General features: G+C 36.6%; 1 protein-coding gene across 8 annotated transcripts in view; it reads left to right on the plus strand.

The window, feature by feature from the left end:
• CGNL1 (cingulin like 1) overlaps positions 1-17,202 on the plus strand; it is a 64,658-nt gene that overhangs the window by 2,628 nt on the left and 44,828 nt on the right. For all 8 annotated transcript variants that reach the window (XM_072869227.1, XM_072869230.1, XM_072869231.1 and 5 more), the window contains exons 2-3: positions 14,443-16,045; positions 16,577-16,671. In XM_072869227.1, coding sequence (XP_072725328.1) covers positions 14,462-16,045; positions 16,577-16,671 — 1,679 coding nt within the window. In that variant the 5' untranslated portion in view covers positions 14,443-14,461. The remainder of the gene's footprint in view (positions 1-14,442; positions 16,046-16,576; positions 16,672-17,202) is intronic.

Here is a 17,202-nt window from a genome sequence, read left to right on the forward strand (position 1 = left end):
GCTGCCTGAATTGCCTCCAAGCAAACCAGCTTATTTTAATGTCTGTTAATTGCATTATTAGATTTCACTGTCACTAGTAAAATGACAGTGAGAATGCACTTAGGTTCCCCTGACAGGGTATATATGGGGGATGTGGAATTTAATTCACTGCAAAAATGGTCTGTGGTATATCCTGTTTAAGGAATTTTACCTCAATAAAAGGATGACAAAGCTGAAAAAAAAATTGGTGACAGTTCCTTCCTCTGGTTTACTTTTTGTAATAGGAAGCTGATCTTTCTGGGAGTATTGGTGAAACTGGTTTGTCTAGGCTCTGCAATGTCATCTGAAATGTGTAGGTGAAATGGCATGACCTCAAACTTGAATTTTTAAATCTTTTGTCATGGAGATGAACATATGTGCAAGGAGTTTATTCAGCCTGGACCATAGTGGGCAGGTTATTATTTAAAAATAGCTACTTAAGTATTTTGAGGCCAAATAATTCTGCTGATGTCAGAAATTAAACAAAGGTAGACCAGCACTGTTTCATTCTGCAGCCTGCTGTTTTACCATTTCTGCTTTTTTGAAGTCATAGTCATAGTGGTGATGACGATGATGATGTCATTATTATCTGGCCTTTTTACTATGTTGATAACCTGAAAATGTGTGTATTAATATCAAATGCGTGAGCCTGATTATGCAAAACGATGTTCAGCCTACGGCAGTGCCTACCTGTGTTGATAGAGGGGAACTAGCAAGAATCTGGTCAAGATCACTGATGATAATAGATTTCTGAGAAATGGCAATGAACACTAAAATAATGGGCCATTTTTCCCACTTCTGCACGCTCTCTATGCAACTCTGAAAGGCAGCAGAAATGATCGAGCTACCTACTGCCCATGTATTCAGATAAAGCAGGCTTAAGAAATTTGTGTTTCTTCTTTCTTCTGTCTGCCCCACTTCTTCCTTTGTAGGGGTAGGAGGACGTTATCTTCTACCTGATCAGTTCAGTGATATGATTCAGAGCCAGGCTGTACAAAGAACTACATCTTTACAATATGGAGATGAACAACTGTGTCTTGAATGGCCACGATGAGGTGAAGATGTTATAATTTCTCCAGTTTTGTTGCTAGGTCTCAACGAACTGCATACTGAGGAAGATGGTACTGACTTGATGCATCCTCAATTTAGGTTTGGCAGTTTACAGGGTTTTTTAATACGTCTTGAATGCTGTGTTGGTAGGATGTGCAAAAACCCAAAAAAGGTTGGTTTTGTTGTTTCTGTCCTTACTTGGCAAAAGTATGGAGACTCCTCCCACTAAGAATGCTACATTGCCAGGTTATTGTGTGAGGGAAGGTACTTTGTGTGTTCATGGAGTGTTTATTCCAGCATGTTTATCTGGAGACATGAACACATTTCAGAAACTGCTTTGGCCCTGACTCTCTGAGTGGAGTTAAATCTAAATGGTAATATTTTTCAGTATAGCCAAGTATGAAAATTTTATGTTTAAACCTGAAAAATTAACGTTAGGAATGCATGTGCTAAGATTTAGTGGAGTGGTAGTCATGGAGTCACCACTGTTTGGGATTAGAGCTCAGTGTATTTGCTGTGACCTTGTACCATCTCTGCCAACAGAGCTGGCAGTCTCCTTGAAGGGTTTATCCAAATCCAGGCTTATAGCCTCCTGTTTTCTATGAAATAGAGTGGGTGACAAAATCCATAGCCAAACATTTTAAGTACATAATATGGTTTTTCCATGAATGCCTCTAAATTTTTAGCCAAATGAACTCTGTTTTAAAACAAATTGATTCATCTTTTGTATTTCTGAGATGCATTAGCCAGATTGACAGTATCAGATTGAATATTAATATTCTATAATAACCTTTTCACACTGTACTTGATTTTGGTAAAGACAGAGAGCAATGAGGAATAAAGGTGACTGGAGAAATGTCTCAGAAAGCACTTTGACTTAAAAAAAACATCAGGGAGATTGGTAAGACTGGAAGATGCCTCAATTATTACCACAACTGCCCCTTTCTGTGAGGGTCCCCAAGCATGCTGGGAGTCATTACCATTCCAATAGCTGCCTGACTCTCAGCAGTCTGAACATGATGAGAGCTTGACTCCAGGCATTTGCAGAAGTTCATAATTCTTTAGTTATATGTACATTACACACACCATTTTAACGTAGCTAAAATGTCAATGTGGAAACTATATAAATACACTATGAAAAGAAGACTTACTGGCTAGGCTGCCCATGCTTACACATTCATATGCATATGTTCCTATGTATTTCTCTGTGTGTGTGTATATATAAACTCTCACAGACACTTGCAGAAGCTTTATAAGTAATTACCAGCCACTAGGAATGTTTCAACCCTATTTTAAGTTCTATTGAAAGATATCTCTAAGAGCTGTTGAAGTTTATTAGAATGGAAGATGTATTTATGTACATAAACCCACTCCAAAGTGGGTAATGATTTGTGATCTATTTCAACATAAAGCATAATGCAGAAGTAGTGGGTAAAATTTGAACTTTTATGTAGAGGTGGGGGAATGTTTTCACTGATGTGAATCAAGCTCAGAATATTTTGTTAGGCCTTGTTGAAACTGGCAATGGGTTGGGGTATGCCTGCATACAGTCATTTGCACACCATTAGCTGTTACATGCAGGGAGCACTGTTCAGCAGTAGCAGCGTTTATTTACAAGAACAATTGGCATGTAATGTTACATTATAATTCCACAAACACTTCAAGCCTCATAAAGAAGCAGCCCTACCTCTCTCATGACCCCCCAGTAATTACGCTATCCCAGTGTGAAGGTAAGAAGAGTGGTGGCTTGTGGGAGCTGGTTAAACCTGTGCTCAGTGTACAAGCAGGGTCCACAACAGGCAGCTTTGGCTGCATAGGCTTCCTAAGCCCTTCTAAGTGATGCGTCTCCTGCATCACTTAGATGGAGCAGTCCAGCACACTATGAAGCTCCTTTCCTCTGTGGAGTTATCTAGCCTCTCTCTTCTATACTCAGTTTATGTCTCTCAGACTGACTGTGATGATATCATCTTGTCTCGTGGTGGCTGGGCTCAGGGCCTGCAGTTCTGACTGCATATTTAGATTTTAAAATGCATGGTTGAGTTAGTTGAAAGAAACTAGATGGGTGCGAAGCCAAGTGTTTAAAGAATACAATGTAATTAAGACAAAGTTTAACAATAGAAAAATGGGAGCCATAACCAGCTTGAATATGCATGAAGCTGTGGCCTTATGTTGGCTGTGTAAATATGACTCCTAAAGTCTATTTTACATGTATTTTTTGTACTTAAATACTTGCATCTCCATAGAGATTAACCCTTTTCTATGTGTCTTCATATAGGTGAGACCTTGGTCTCTGCATGCAGTTGTACCCACATAGCTCATTCTTAATTTTATTTAGGAATAAGCTATACTTATATAATCAAGGTTATGCTGGCTGCATCTGTTGTGTTGCTGTAACTGTAATTTCTGTAGACAAGATTATATTTTTTTGGGTGGGAATACTGAGAAGAAGCTCCAGTGATATGTCACATCTAAAGCCAAGGAATAATTTTTGGAGTAGAGGAACCTTTTAATTTATTTATTTATTTTAGATAATATTATAAATAATTTTGTGTTCTTGAAGCACTGGCAAAACTTTTAAACAAAGGTTACCCTAACTCTGTTCCACTTCTTTGAGAAAGGCTTTCAAAGAGACTCTTTTATTTTAACAAACTTGAGATTTTTGCCTGAGCCTCTAAAAATGTGAACAGGATACTCTCTTCTATTTAAACAATAATGATATCATTGGGATGTATTAAGATAATTTCCTTTGGAACAAAATACAAAGTTTCTAACGCTGACAATTGGAGGAAAATGTAGTGAAACAACATAGAGTCTCTTGTGGAGTGAGTGTAATCATATCAGATGTTTGGATACAAACCAGCTATTGTATTTGAAATCACAAACTGCTTTTCGAATCTGTAAGTATCCTTGTGTCACTCAGCTGTTGTTTCTGTCAATACTTCAACAGATATGAACATTTAGAATTTAATAAACTGGAAGAGAGTATGTAAAATAAAATTTCCTCTGGTGACTTTATTATTTTTTTTTTTTTTACATTCTCCTTTGCAATTTTGTCATAAAAACAAGGAAAAATTGAGTGTAGTCATATCACATATATATAATTAACTCTGAGGTAAGTATTCATAAGGTTTTGTTGTTTGCTTGCTTTTTGTATTTGAAGTTTATAAATGTTAATTGTACTTCAATGATGTCAGGATACTTAAAGTGCAAGTAGATAACCCCAGTAGATTGCATTCTGCGTTAGGGCAAAAAAGAGCTTGTACAGGTGTGTATGAGCCTGTGTGGGACACGAAACAGTATAGTGGTATAAGTACACTACGCAGGTATTCGGCTCCACATAAAGCTTGTACCAACATAACTATTAATAAACAAATGTAACTCTCCATCTTCCTCCAGTGACTTAACTAGTACCACAGTATACAGGACCTGGGACTAGTGGAGGCAGATGACATGAATTAGTTTCTTGGAACTGTATTTCAGATACAGATTGACTTCTGTTTTAGTATACTTTTAATGTACTTTTTGTCTCCAATTCCCTTTCGTTTATGATTTGGGAGAATCTGGAAATTAATTACTTCAATAAAGAAAAAGAGAGCTTTTTAAATAATGATACAAAATATATATATCCGTGGTAATAGTTTAGAATATTACATAAGAAATTTGGGGTTTTCTTAATATTTTTATCATTAACAAAAATTAAGGCTTTAATTTCCACTCAGTAAGCAAGGTTAGTAGGTCATGCCATATTTCCTCTGGGGATAAATCCTGTAAAATTGTGACTATATGAATTCATACATAGCAGGTTAAGAAAATGGGATATATATTATGTCCTTGTCTTCAGTCAAACTTTGACAATTTATGAGATCTGAGGATCTGCCAAAATGTCTTATTGACTTACAGCCATCGAAGCAGATTTTCCTTTTGAAAAAAAAAAAAAAAAACAAAAAAAAACCAACAAAACCTGCTAGTTGTCACACAGCTCAAGCATTTGGCTGATCTGTCACATACTTTCATAGGACTAACAAGATGTTTTACATTTGAGACACTGAGACTTCCTCACACACAACATTTTTCAGCCAGAGGGAGTATGAACCAAGCTGTAAGCAAGCGAACAGTATCTTTTGCTCTAACTGCTGTTAATAGTTCTTTCTACTGACAGTCTTTATTAAATACAGTTCTCTTCCTGTCCTTGAAAGGGTGGCTATTAATATTCTGTTTTATTGGCTGAACATCTGAATAAGGTTGTTTAATATTTGGGCAGAACTGAAACTGAAATCCTCATCTCTACGGCAGCAAATCCAAGACTCATCTACTTTGCTATACTGTGTTTCAGGAGAAATTGATGAAATAATATGTGTAATCCATGCTAACCTAAGCATGGCTGTTTGCTTCCACTAACAGCTGTGGAAGAAAAGTGTTATTTGGAATTTTCATCCTGTAGGAAATTCGAACTTGTCATCCCTAGGCTGCCATCTGAAATCAGAACAGAGAATGATATTTTTCACAGGATAGAAATGATTTAGAAATGTTGGAATACTCACTACTAAAATGTATTACTGTGATGGTATGCTTCCTTCTGTCCCCAGACTTCTCTATGGGTCAGTGTTCCTGGCTGGCCTTCATTTTTCATTATGCACCCAAAGCCATATGACTACCATATTTAATCACAACTTTGTCAAGGGAAAAAAAAAACACGTTGCATTTATGGAAGGCAGAGACCTACATGGCTTCTGGTGTGGAGGCTGGAATTACTGCTTTCAAAGGTGTTGAGTGACCCACTTGCAGTGTGGGTGTGTGGTCTTCCAGCATTTAATTCTCTACATGGGCACCATGCACACCTTGGACTTGCAATGGGTATGAATTTCATTGCAGGTAACAATGCAATGTTGGGTATGCAGTCCTGGGACCATGATGGAATACAGAAGGTCAAAACCTGGTCCTTTACTCTTTGCACTGCACCAGTTAGTAATATAGATGCATGGAGGGACTGTATCTAAGGTGGTGGGTGGGATCTAGTACTAAGTTTAGAAATAGCTTGTGAAGTTCATTTATAGGTAGTGGTTTTGGAAGAATACAAATTGCTAGCTTACTTTTTATGAAATATGTAAGATTAATTCTGCCTATAATAATAGGTCAGCCCTGTCTTGGAGGCTGAAGAGATACCTGGATTTGGTCTTGTGTCTGTGTGATACCACACATAAGTCTTTGTGGTATAGCACCTGGTATATGGAGTTCTGAATAATATATGCCATATGGCTTAAGTTCCCAGCAACTCATGATTTTTTTCAAGCATAGAATTTTTCACAGTCTCTTTCATCCCAACAGGTAGGAAGAAGAGGTGGGTCATGAAGCTTTCAGGCTGCTTTTAAAAGGAAAGAATATTTTAAAACTCTGGTTTCTTTTCCAGTTCTTCATTTATAGAAATTTTAGGCAGGTCTTTGATGCTGACATCAGAAAAGCTGACCAATAATAAAATAAATCTCTCTCAGGGTAATTTTTTTTTCCCCACTGCTGCCTGCAGAGAGCCTGCATATACTGAATTATGACATGACATATTGTAGAAAATCCCCTGTATAGGCCTCTTGAAAGTTTTGAATTTTGACCATTAGACAGGGAGTGGCAGTTTACAGACAGTCCAGGGACAAGAAGAAATTGCTGTGGAAGTTTTATTGTGTCTGTAACTATCATAATTTTCTTTCTAATAATTGTGAGGGGTGACTGCCAGATATGATACAAATATAATTTTATATAGACAAAAAATGTACCTCAGGTAGGAAAAAAATCTTCAATGGGGATAAGGAATCTACTGGAAAGATGGCAAACTTGTTTCATATGTCTTTCTGTTGCTGGATATTGTCAGTTTGCTCTTAAATGAGTTTCACTGTCCCTTTTTGCAGTCCCATATCTGGAACTTTAAAGTTTAACTTTTCTCCCTTCTGATCTCCTGTAAGCAGTAGATCAAGTAAACTCAGCTACCCCAGAGCTGTCTTCCATATAGACTAAAAGGGACAGCAACCCAGGCCCATTTTCCTTTTGCAGAAGCCTCAGATTGTAGGTGGGATTGACAGTGATGAAGTTTCCCTTCATGGTTGCAAAGGCATGTTTGTGAGATTGTGTTCCACCAAGTGTAAAAACATTACAGTTTTGGTCTTTCCATGAATTATCCTGTCTGCTTCCTTTTCTTTACCCTCACAGTATGTAAGTTTTCCTTCCTCTTCTAAAGTTATTTCCTGTCCTTCTTCTATAGCACTGTCATGTATTATTGACCTAACACCCACTTTGTCTTCGTGTGATATTGCTGGTACTTTCTGAATAGTCAGCTGCACAGAGAATCCATTATTTAGCTTGGAGAGCAAGCTCAATGTTATGTAAAGCTGGAGGACAAATTTTATAGTTGCTTCCTGGCGTTTTGCTGTGCATGTGTGAAAAATCTGGAGTAAACATCCATAAACTGTTAGATCCCCCTTTTTAAAGAAAGGCACTGATTAAATAATATGGGCAGTGAGGTTTTTTTTTTTTTTGTGGTAGAAAAATTTGGAAAGAACTTCCATGGAACCAAATGTAGTTTGATAAGTTAGCCTTTAATAGCTTGAAATTTTCCGAATTCTAAAAGTTCACTCCTCCGAAGAGAAGATAGTGTGGTATGCCCTAATCTTCCCTTAATGAAAAATCTTCAGCTGATTCAGTCTTGGGAGTCTCAGAATTATGATATTGGATATGAGGGAGTTCCTGTTTTTCTATCATCAGGAGACAGAGGGAGGAGTCCTAGTGCCATAGGAAAAGTGGAAAAGTCAGATCCTTTTTATTCTTCCGTATTCCTTCACTAGATGTATGCAAAAGGAGCATACGTGTAATGTGAGGCAATACCTGTGAAGGATCAGTGGCTCTTTAAGGAGGCCAGGGAACATATCCACTGGTGGGATAGTGCATCCCCCCACATTCCGGTCAACATCTCTGCCTGTATTATATATCCCAGGAGTCCTGTATGTCCAGTGCAGCTAGTTGTCTCGCATGCTGGAAGCAGAAAGTGCAAGGTGCTTTATTGCAGATGTGTTAGAGGCATGCTTAGTAATGAGGGTGTATGGGCAGGATACAGAAGAACAAGTTTCATATGCAGAGTGTAGCATTTAACAGGATTGGGAAGGCTTTTTTTTTTATAAATCTGTCTTGTAGATTTGGCTAAAGAAGAACTGAAATGGATGAGTGGACACAATTCCATGCCTTTGTGATGCTGTAATGTTAGGAAGGCTGCAGAGCTGCTGAAGGGAACAGCCATGTCTGGCACAGGAGTATGTTTCTCAAAGGCACTCTTTTCTGTTCATGTTGGCAGGGAGAGCAGTCGGGGTTCCAAATCACAGGGGTTTTCTTTTTTGTAAGGCGTGTCTCAAATAGGTCCTGGTAGCGAGCTTTAAAATAGCTGTGAAAGGAAATGTTTTGGAGGCATTTAAAAAAAAAATGGTTTTGACCTGTTAAACCTTCAGTATTCCTCTCCTGTGGTTCTTTGTAAAGTATCATATCACCACTGAAGAAAGAACTGTTACAGAAGAACATGGAGAGTATTGGATTTTCAGATGTGAGAGCCTCTGCTGACAAGTTCTCTTTATAAACAAAAATGTCATAGTTTCTATTTTTGGCAAAAATAAGTTGTTCGGAAAAATGAAAGCACTTCTGAGTAATGATAAAATATGGGACTTTCATATCCATTGGAGGCCAGTATTTAAAATGACTGTTTAAACACCTTTATGAAGGCTTATTTTAAAAAGAAATCCCAAAACTGAAAGGCCTGAACAGCTTTGAGTGCCAATTTTGTTTGTTTGTTCACAGAAGTTTTTAAAGGTTTCTGTCCCTGAAAATGGAGTTAAAACACAAAATGAGTTTGGAATTTTGTGATTGCCTCAGGCAGTCCAAGGCCATGTTGCTGTCAGAATAGGTGATCCCATCATTCCCTGGTGCCTTACTTGCTGATCTGGTAGAAAACTGCTTATTTTTTTGCTGAATCAGTAAAGCTGTGTGGCTGCATGGTTGCTGGCTCACAAAAGGAGCAAGGAGGATTGTACAAACTGAGATAACAGGGTGCTGGAACTGTTGCTTTTGGGGATAGTGTGTTATGGCTTACATTTTTTAAGTCGATTGGTAACATACAATGTTGAAGTGAAGTAAGCATCTTTCAAACTGACATATTTGGAACTTTTTAAAGAACTTGATCCTGTAGCCTGATGAAACTGAATGTGACCACACAGGGACTACACATGGTTTTCGTGGGGTTTCAGAGTGAGGAAGGGCCTATGTAGATACAAAGGCTTAGGCCTGTAGGCTCAGGCTGAGTCTATGGTAAACTCATTAAGTCAGTTTCTTTCAGCTCTTGATAGTTTTCAAGCAGATATTTGATTGGAAATTACTCTTTCGCTGAAATTTCAAATAAAATAACTTATCTGGGGCATACAGTGAATACACTCCAATGATATCTGTAAAACTTAATGTGTTACTTAGTGAATTTGCTTTGTTTGTGCCTGGCCGTGTTTCTTGAATCTTTAATTCTGTGTTCTTTTGGACTTGCTCTAGGTAATGACTGGATTTACTGAACTTGTTGATCGGTAAATCCAGCTGTTTAAGTTTATACGGTGTAACTGTAGAAAATCAGGCTATTTCTTTTCTGGACTGTTTGCAAGTTTTCAGGTGAAATTTTGCTGCTCAATAAAATTTGGCTTGGTATGAACAGCAGATGAAGTTACCAATCAAAAGATGTCAATATACTTTCATTATTGTAAATTGCAGCTGAACTTTTAATCTCTGAAATGTATTGATGGTTGTACGTCCTTGATTATATTATCTGTTGTTTTAGCAAGTAGAATATTTTCAAAAGACAATAATTTATTTAAGTAGTTATTTCTTATGTCCTGATTAATTTGTATATGCTATTGTGACAATATTTGCTTCACGAATACGAGATAAGAACTGATTTTATAAAATAATAGAATGACAGTCTTCTACCTAATTAAGAATTATGCAGAATCATTGCTTCTGTTTTCTGAAAACTGTATTTTTAAATGCCTCTGAGACAGCAAATAAAATTACTAGCAAGACTGTATTATTTAAAAGTATTAGTTTGGCAGAAAACCTGGAATTAGAATTTATATCACCCTCTATTTAAAAAAAAAAAGAACCAACCAACTTTTTTTTTTTATAAGTAACTACAAGGAAACAACAAGCAGCCCCACAAACAGGGAGAATCTCTTCCTAACTACTGTTAAAATATCTAACCTCTTTTCGTAAGCTTAAGAGTAAACAAACTGTTCTGTCGTAACATTTGAGAGCTTCAGTGGACTTAAAGAAGATTAAAACTGGACAGTTGTAGCTGTCAGTGCCCCCAGCTGTCAGCTCCTCCACTGTATTAGATGTCAGAATTTCAGTTGTTAATAGTATGGAACACAAGGCTAATTGCATTTACCTGAGTATGCCAGTCTGCAAATTTTTGTGACTGAGGTGTATACTCAGCCATCATAGTATTCAGATGTTCTCATTTTTGACATGGTGACGTCCATCAGAGGAGTGGGGCAGACAGCTTCAGTCCTCTCATCTTAATCTGTTGCTGTAAACCTGCCAAAGCCTGAGATGCCGACTGTACAATGTGTGTATAGAAATATGACTGTAACTGTAATTAAACAGTTAACATCATTAGAGGCTTTAGGTTTTCATCAGAAAGGCTGGGTGTGAGGAAAACCAGCAGTGCTTTTTTTAATTTAAAAATGTTTATAATATTACAAAACCAGTGTTTTCATGTATTGTAAAATAACTTTTTGATATTATGTAGTTCATGGGAGTATTATCCATTGTGGCTTGACATCCTATGGAATAGGAACTCTAAGTAAAGCCTTCAACTATTTGAACAGCAGGGCCATCTGTCTTACTTTCTTGTGGATGTAACGGGGATTTTATATATAATTTTTTTCACAGTTCCAGAAAGATAAAATGTTTTATTTTAAAAATTGTTATTTTAGCACTTTGATTTCTACAAGGTTTTATCCTTTTGTATAGTAAAATTGTTTTTATTAGTATAATGCACATGAAGACAAATACACTTATTTATTTATAGTTTTAGAGACAAATTAAATATATTAATGGTTAATTTAAGGTAGATTATTAACCTAAATACTGTTTCCACGGTACACTAGCAATTTTGGTGTTTTGTGTTTGTTTGTTGTGGTTTGGGTTTTTGGGTTTTTTGGTGTCGTCCCCCCCCCCCCCCCCCCCCCGTGTCCTCCCCCCCGGTTATTTAATATTTTTAGCAACTTTGCAACATGTTTGAAAGTGCAGCTTTTGCAGTTGCCCTGACTTTGACATGTTGTAATTTATTGCTTATCTATTCTTTATGCTGATTGATTTGAATCTTTTTTTATTTTACGTTTTAAGTTTATTTTTATTGACCCCTTTTTCTTGTGTTTGTTAATTGTTGCCACTATTGGCAAATTCAGATGAACTTTACTCTTTTTATAGGTCTGCTAATACATACAGCTTTTGAACTGTAGTGTAAACTTTCATATACTAAGTAATTTGTCTAAACTTATTGGCAGCGTTTCTAATCTTGCTAGAGTTGCTAAGTGGAGAGCCTTTTTAAAGACGTTCACGTATTCATCTCCTGCAGATGTATGCTACCAACTATGTATGAATCATGGTTTTTTTTTCACTTACACAGTCACATGCAAATATGCCGTGAGTGATTTTATCTTACTCAGAGTAGTATGAACACACTGTATTCTGCAAACTAGATTTATCTTTATAAAGTTAGAGTTCTGAATCATTTGTATTTTCTGAAAACATTAATTGAGACACTTTAAACGCTTGCTCTTTAGAAGATAGAGAATTATGTTGCTTTTTTCATGGGCCGTTTGAAGTCTCTTTTTTAGTAATTTTCAGTTACAAAATCATGTCTTGTTAACACTTTTTCCCTAGACAATCATGCAGAGTTGATTTAGAAGTCTGAGAAACTTTAATTCATAATTTTTATTTTGCTAAAACTTGAAATTATTTAATTTTTTTATTTCATTACATACCTGTAGTACTAACTTCAGATCAACATCATATAATATAACAGTAATATAAAAATGGAAAGCATAAAAGCTTCAAAATGCTTATTTTATTTGAAAAGAACTTTTGAACTTTTAAAAATACTTCCTTTTTGTTGCCTTAAGCGAACAAAGAACAACTTGGAGACATTGATGAATGTAGCTGGACCCACTCAACAGTTTAAAGAACAGGGTGGGGAGCAGTGTTTCTTTTCCACCTTCAGCAACCATTCCTTAGATTAGTGTGGTCTGGTTCCTTTACAGTGTATATTCTAAGTTAGAGCTCGGTACAGTGCTATCTCTTTTTCCTCCATTGCTTTCTCAGCCACCATCAGTGCAGCTCAGAAGCTGATTTCAGTGCCCTGGTCAAAAACCCACTAAATCAATGGAGATCTCTTCATTGTCTCTGGGTGATTAGAATCAGCTTCTGCTATTTTTACTTTGTCATTATTGTCTCAGCTTGTGTGTTGAAACAGTGTAATTAATGTAAGATGTTACAAGTATTCAGAAAAGAAGGTAAAAAATTATGGAGAAATACATAGAATGGAGGCCCAGGATAATTAAGTGTATTGGTCCTTGCTGTTTCCTTCCATTGTTCTTGCTCCTTCGTTTTTCCACTTCCCTTAGCCTTCTCCGGCTCATCTTTGCTTTTCCCTTGTTCTGTTTCTCTTCCTACTCCAGGAAGTCTTAAGTGGAAATCGAATTCATAGTGTCTATTTACTTCCCTTTACTAAGTGAATTTAACCCCTGAATTAATTTTGGAGAATTTAACTAGTTCACCAAATCTTTTAATATCTAAGGAATACTTTGACAGTGAGACTGCTTTTTTTCTTCATTAAAATAATCACTTGATATCTGGCATTGTATTTAGAGAAAGATACACTGATTCCTTCAGATGAAGTAAGCCTACTGTTGAGGAGGAGCTGGAGTTAGTCTTTAGGGAGAGGAAGAGGTTTTTGAGGGTAGCTATCCTGCTAGAAGGAAGAATTGGCTGGAAACTAGCATACTATGAATATTGAGCCAAACTTTCTAATTCACGGCCAGGAAAAAATGATAATTCTACTGTTGATTAGAATATCTGAGGGAGATGGTTCATGCTAAGATACACAGGAGAGTGAAACTGGCTGCAGAGGTTTGTTTTTCCATGAGACATCCTGTTGTTTCAGTTTCCTCTTGATGATTATTCACCGTCGTTTTAGTGATCTCGGTTTTGTCAGGCTTCAGTGGTTACTCAGCTCTCCAGCTCAGTTCAAAAGTTTATTCCCTCAAGGTTTAGTCAGTCTGACAAAGTCTTGTGTTCCATTCTTTTATAGACACCGCTCTTACTGTCGCTGCATTGCCTCTGCCACTAGACAGTTGGCTCATAATATGCAACAGGTAGTAAAGTAAAACTACCCACAAAACCAGCTCTTACAGAAAGAAAGAATGGCATTTAACATTAAAAGCGCAGATAGGGTTTAATTTATTGTTTTCTAGAACTGAAACAGTTTTGGCACATATAGGCTGGAGTTAGCATTCCTGTTGCTTCTGAAAAAGGTACTCTCAGCCTTGTAAATACTAGCAGTATTTTTCCATTTCTGTTGCTCAGCAAAGTACCTGTTTTAAAATAGCAACTAGAGTTTTCTGGAACAAGACCACAACTGGAGGATTGTTTAAATTAAACTGTAGGAAAGTTTATTCTTATGGATGACTATGAGATAATAAATGAAAAAGTTTATTTTCATATGTCTTTAGAAACAAATGTTGAAAACCAGGTACATAAAAATGCAACTCAAAGGCATGAGGATATTGACCTTCCTTGCAGTGCTTTAGTTACCTAAAAGTCATAACCTAAAACTGTCTGGTTGAGTTTTGCTCTCCCGGGCTTATGTTTAAATGTTAATATGGTGGTACTAACTGCTGGCTATAAAATGGTCATTGATTTGTGAAGGGTACAGTCTTTCAGTAAATATAGTGGAGATACCCAAAATAAAAGCTACTTTGACTCAAAGAATTGTACTAGAATTGCTTATATTTGAAGTAATTTTATTCCAAAGCAACTAGCACCAACTCTGTGTAGGTAATCTTAACTGCTGCTATTTCTTAACATTTACAGTCATAAAATAACATTACATTGATCCAAAATCAGTCAGTCAGACATTTGTCTTTGTATCACAATGCATTTGCGTTGGGCTTTGTCCAGGTGTATATTGATTTCTCTGCATATTACTATTAGTCTTCATAGTCACACTGAATGGTGGAATAAAGTAATTAATGAAATAGTCTAAAGTATTTAAAACAATGACGTTTTTGTAATTTTTCTTCTATTCAGCTGTAATCCTCTGGTAATCATGGAGCCATATTTTGCTGGTTTTAAGCACGTGCAGCAGGACTATGATGTCACTCTTGAACTTGCAAGTGAGGAGACTCAAAAAAATAGAAATGCACAAAATTCTAGGACGGGGTCTTATGGTGTCAGTATTAGAGTCCAAGGAATTGATGGACATCCTTACATAGTACTAAACAATACAGAAGGATGTTTGTCAGAAAATCCCCCTCCTTCTGGAAAAGAACAGCAGGTCATTTCTCAGACTGTAAGCAAGCCAGCCACAGACTCCAATACTGCTTTTAAGTTGGAGGACAAAAACAGTGAACGCACAAAGTTTCCTGGAACACAGCATATACAACTCTGTATGCTTAAAAGCCTAAAGATAACCAATCTGGATGAAAAGGAAAATGGAATATCAGATTTTAAAGGTGGAACAACAAAATCCTCCAATCTGTTGAACTTTCAAAGACATCCTGAACTTTTACAGCCTTATGATCCTGAAAAAAATAACTTGAACTTGGATAATTACCAATCTTCTCTGTGCAGCAAATCTAAGTCTTTTGCAGATGAAGACAAAACTGAAGCAAAGCCTTGGATTTCCTCATCTAAAGTAGTGTCCCTACAGAAAACAAATACGTATCTTGCAGAGCCAACCAAAGCAAATTCAAAAAAGATACATTTGAACAGATCAGTAGAAGACCAAAATAAGCAGCTGTTGGATTGTCCCAGTAGCACTATCAGCCCCAATGAAGTGTGTGTTTCAGAATCGTTTTCGTCTGCAGGAGGATCCCCATGTGTTAGTCCCACTGCTTATCCAGAGACAAGAAAACCTAGACCAGATGTTCTTCCCTTCCGCAGACAAGATTCAGCTGGGCCAGTATTGGATGACTCACGAAGATCGTCATCCTCATCAGCTACTCCCACTTCTGCCAATTCTTTATACAGATTCTTACTTGATGATCAAGAGTATGCCATCTATGCAGACAACGTTAATCGGCATGAAAACAGAAGATATATCCCATTTTTGCCTGGAACTGGCCGTGATATTGATACTGGTTCACTTCCAGGAGTAGATCAGCTAATTGAGAAGTTTGATAAGAAAGTCGATCCTCACAGAAGAGGTAGGTCAGGAAAAAGGAACAGAATTCATCCAGATGATCGTAAAAGATCAAGAAGCGTTGATAGTGCCTTGTCATTCGGGCTTGATGTAAATTCAGATTATTTAGGTGAATTCAGTAAAAGCTTGGGTAAGTCAACTGAGAACTTGCTGAGACCATCTAAAGTTTGCCTTCACAAGCAGTTATCCAGAGATCGAAAGTCACCTTCCAAAGAGATGAAGATTTCTTCTCGAAGTGTTGGAAAACTGCAAATACCTGATAAAGACACTCAGAACAGCGATTTCAATTCTTTGCAATACCGTAAACAAAATGGAGCTGATACAGAGAGCTTGATGTTTAGGTCGTCTACACTCCCAGGACAGAATAAGAGAGAGGAAGTTAGAACAGTAACTTCTACTTTGTTGTTGCCAAACCGAATCACAATTCCACCTGATTCAGGAGCCAAGAAGATTTCTGTAAAAACATTTTCATCCATCCCTGCTATACAGGTAATTTTGAATTTACTCTTTAAGTTGTGTTTTGTACTCTAGCATACTGAAACTGTCATATTGTAAAATGCATATTTTTCTGCTTCTCATTGGAACAAACTCCCATCACACAATATTCCAAAAGGGATAGCAGAGTTGTTCTGGAGAAATGCAAATACAAAAATTATTCCTGTAGTTGCAGACATAGAAAACATGGTCTGTAAAACAGCTTATTCTTGTATGGGTGAAGGAAGATGGTGGGGCCAAAGAAGATTATTGTAAATGATGTTATGATGATTCTTAAGCATAAATGCATAAAAGTACGATGCTGAAATATATGTAACTCCATGCAAAATTATGTTTTCTTTCTTTTGGTGTGGAGTACGTTTTCTTCTTGCACTAAGCCAAAACTCCAGTGGATCTTTGTGAACTTTAGGTCCACAGTACATAAATGTTTTCATAATAGAATAGAATGGAGAACTTAAATCATACAGGTTGTATTTACAACCCTCATAGGATTATATTTTTTGACATTTTATCTTGTCCTTTTAGGCAACTCCTGATCTCTTAAAAGGGCAGCAAGATCTTGCACAGCAAACGAATGAAGAGACTGCTAAACAGATACTTTACAATTACCTTAAGGAAGGGTTAGTAAACATAGTTAACTTTTGGAGAGGAGATTGTATTTTCTCTGTGTTTATTTTCTATTACATTGAAAATGTGAAACTGTAAAATCAAAGCTATAACTAAATGAAATGTCCTTCATAATTCTGTATCTCAGCTGTGTCCTTTAAGGCATTATAGGATCTCAAAATACCTAGGCAATCAGGACTTACATAAGGTATTGTACAGGATTTGATTAAATCTACTTGACACTTGTGAATCAGAATATGTTTTATCTTTTAAATACATCTGGAGTTAAACTTTATGTGATATGGAGGTTCATGAAGAATTCAAATCATACCTCATGTGAGTTTAAGCTTGTGGATTTTTTTTAAACAACAAAAAGGTGTTATCTCTTAAGGTTTGACAGAAGCTTTCTTATTGCTGTGCATTTAATCCTTTGTCCACTTGTAACTCTTTTTTACTTGGTATTTTCTAATGACAACTTATTGAAAGATGAAGGAAGGAGAATTTTATTCATTTATATATTTTATTCATTTGAATTAAAATATACA

This window comes from Ciconia boyciana, chromosome 8 (assembly GCF_034638445.1).
Source record: "Ciconia boyciana chromosome 8, ASM3463844v1, whole genome shotgun sequence".
Taxonomy (NCBI): Eukaryota; Metazoa; Chordata; class Aves; order Ciconiiformes; family Ciconiidae; genus Ciconia; species Ciconia boyciana.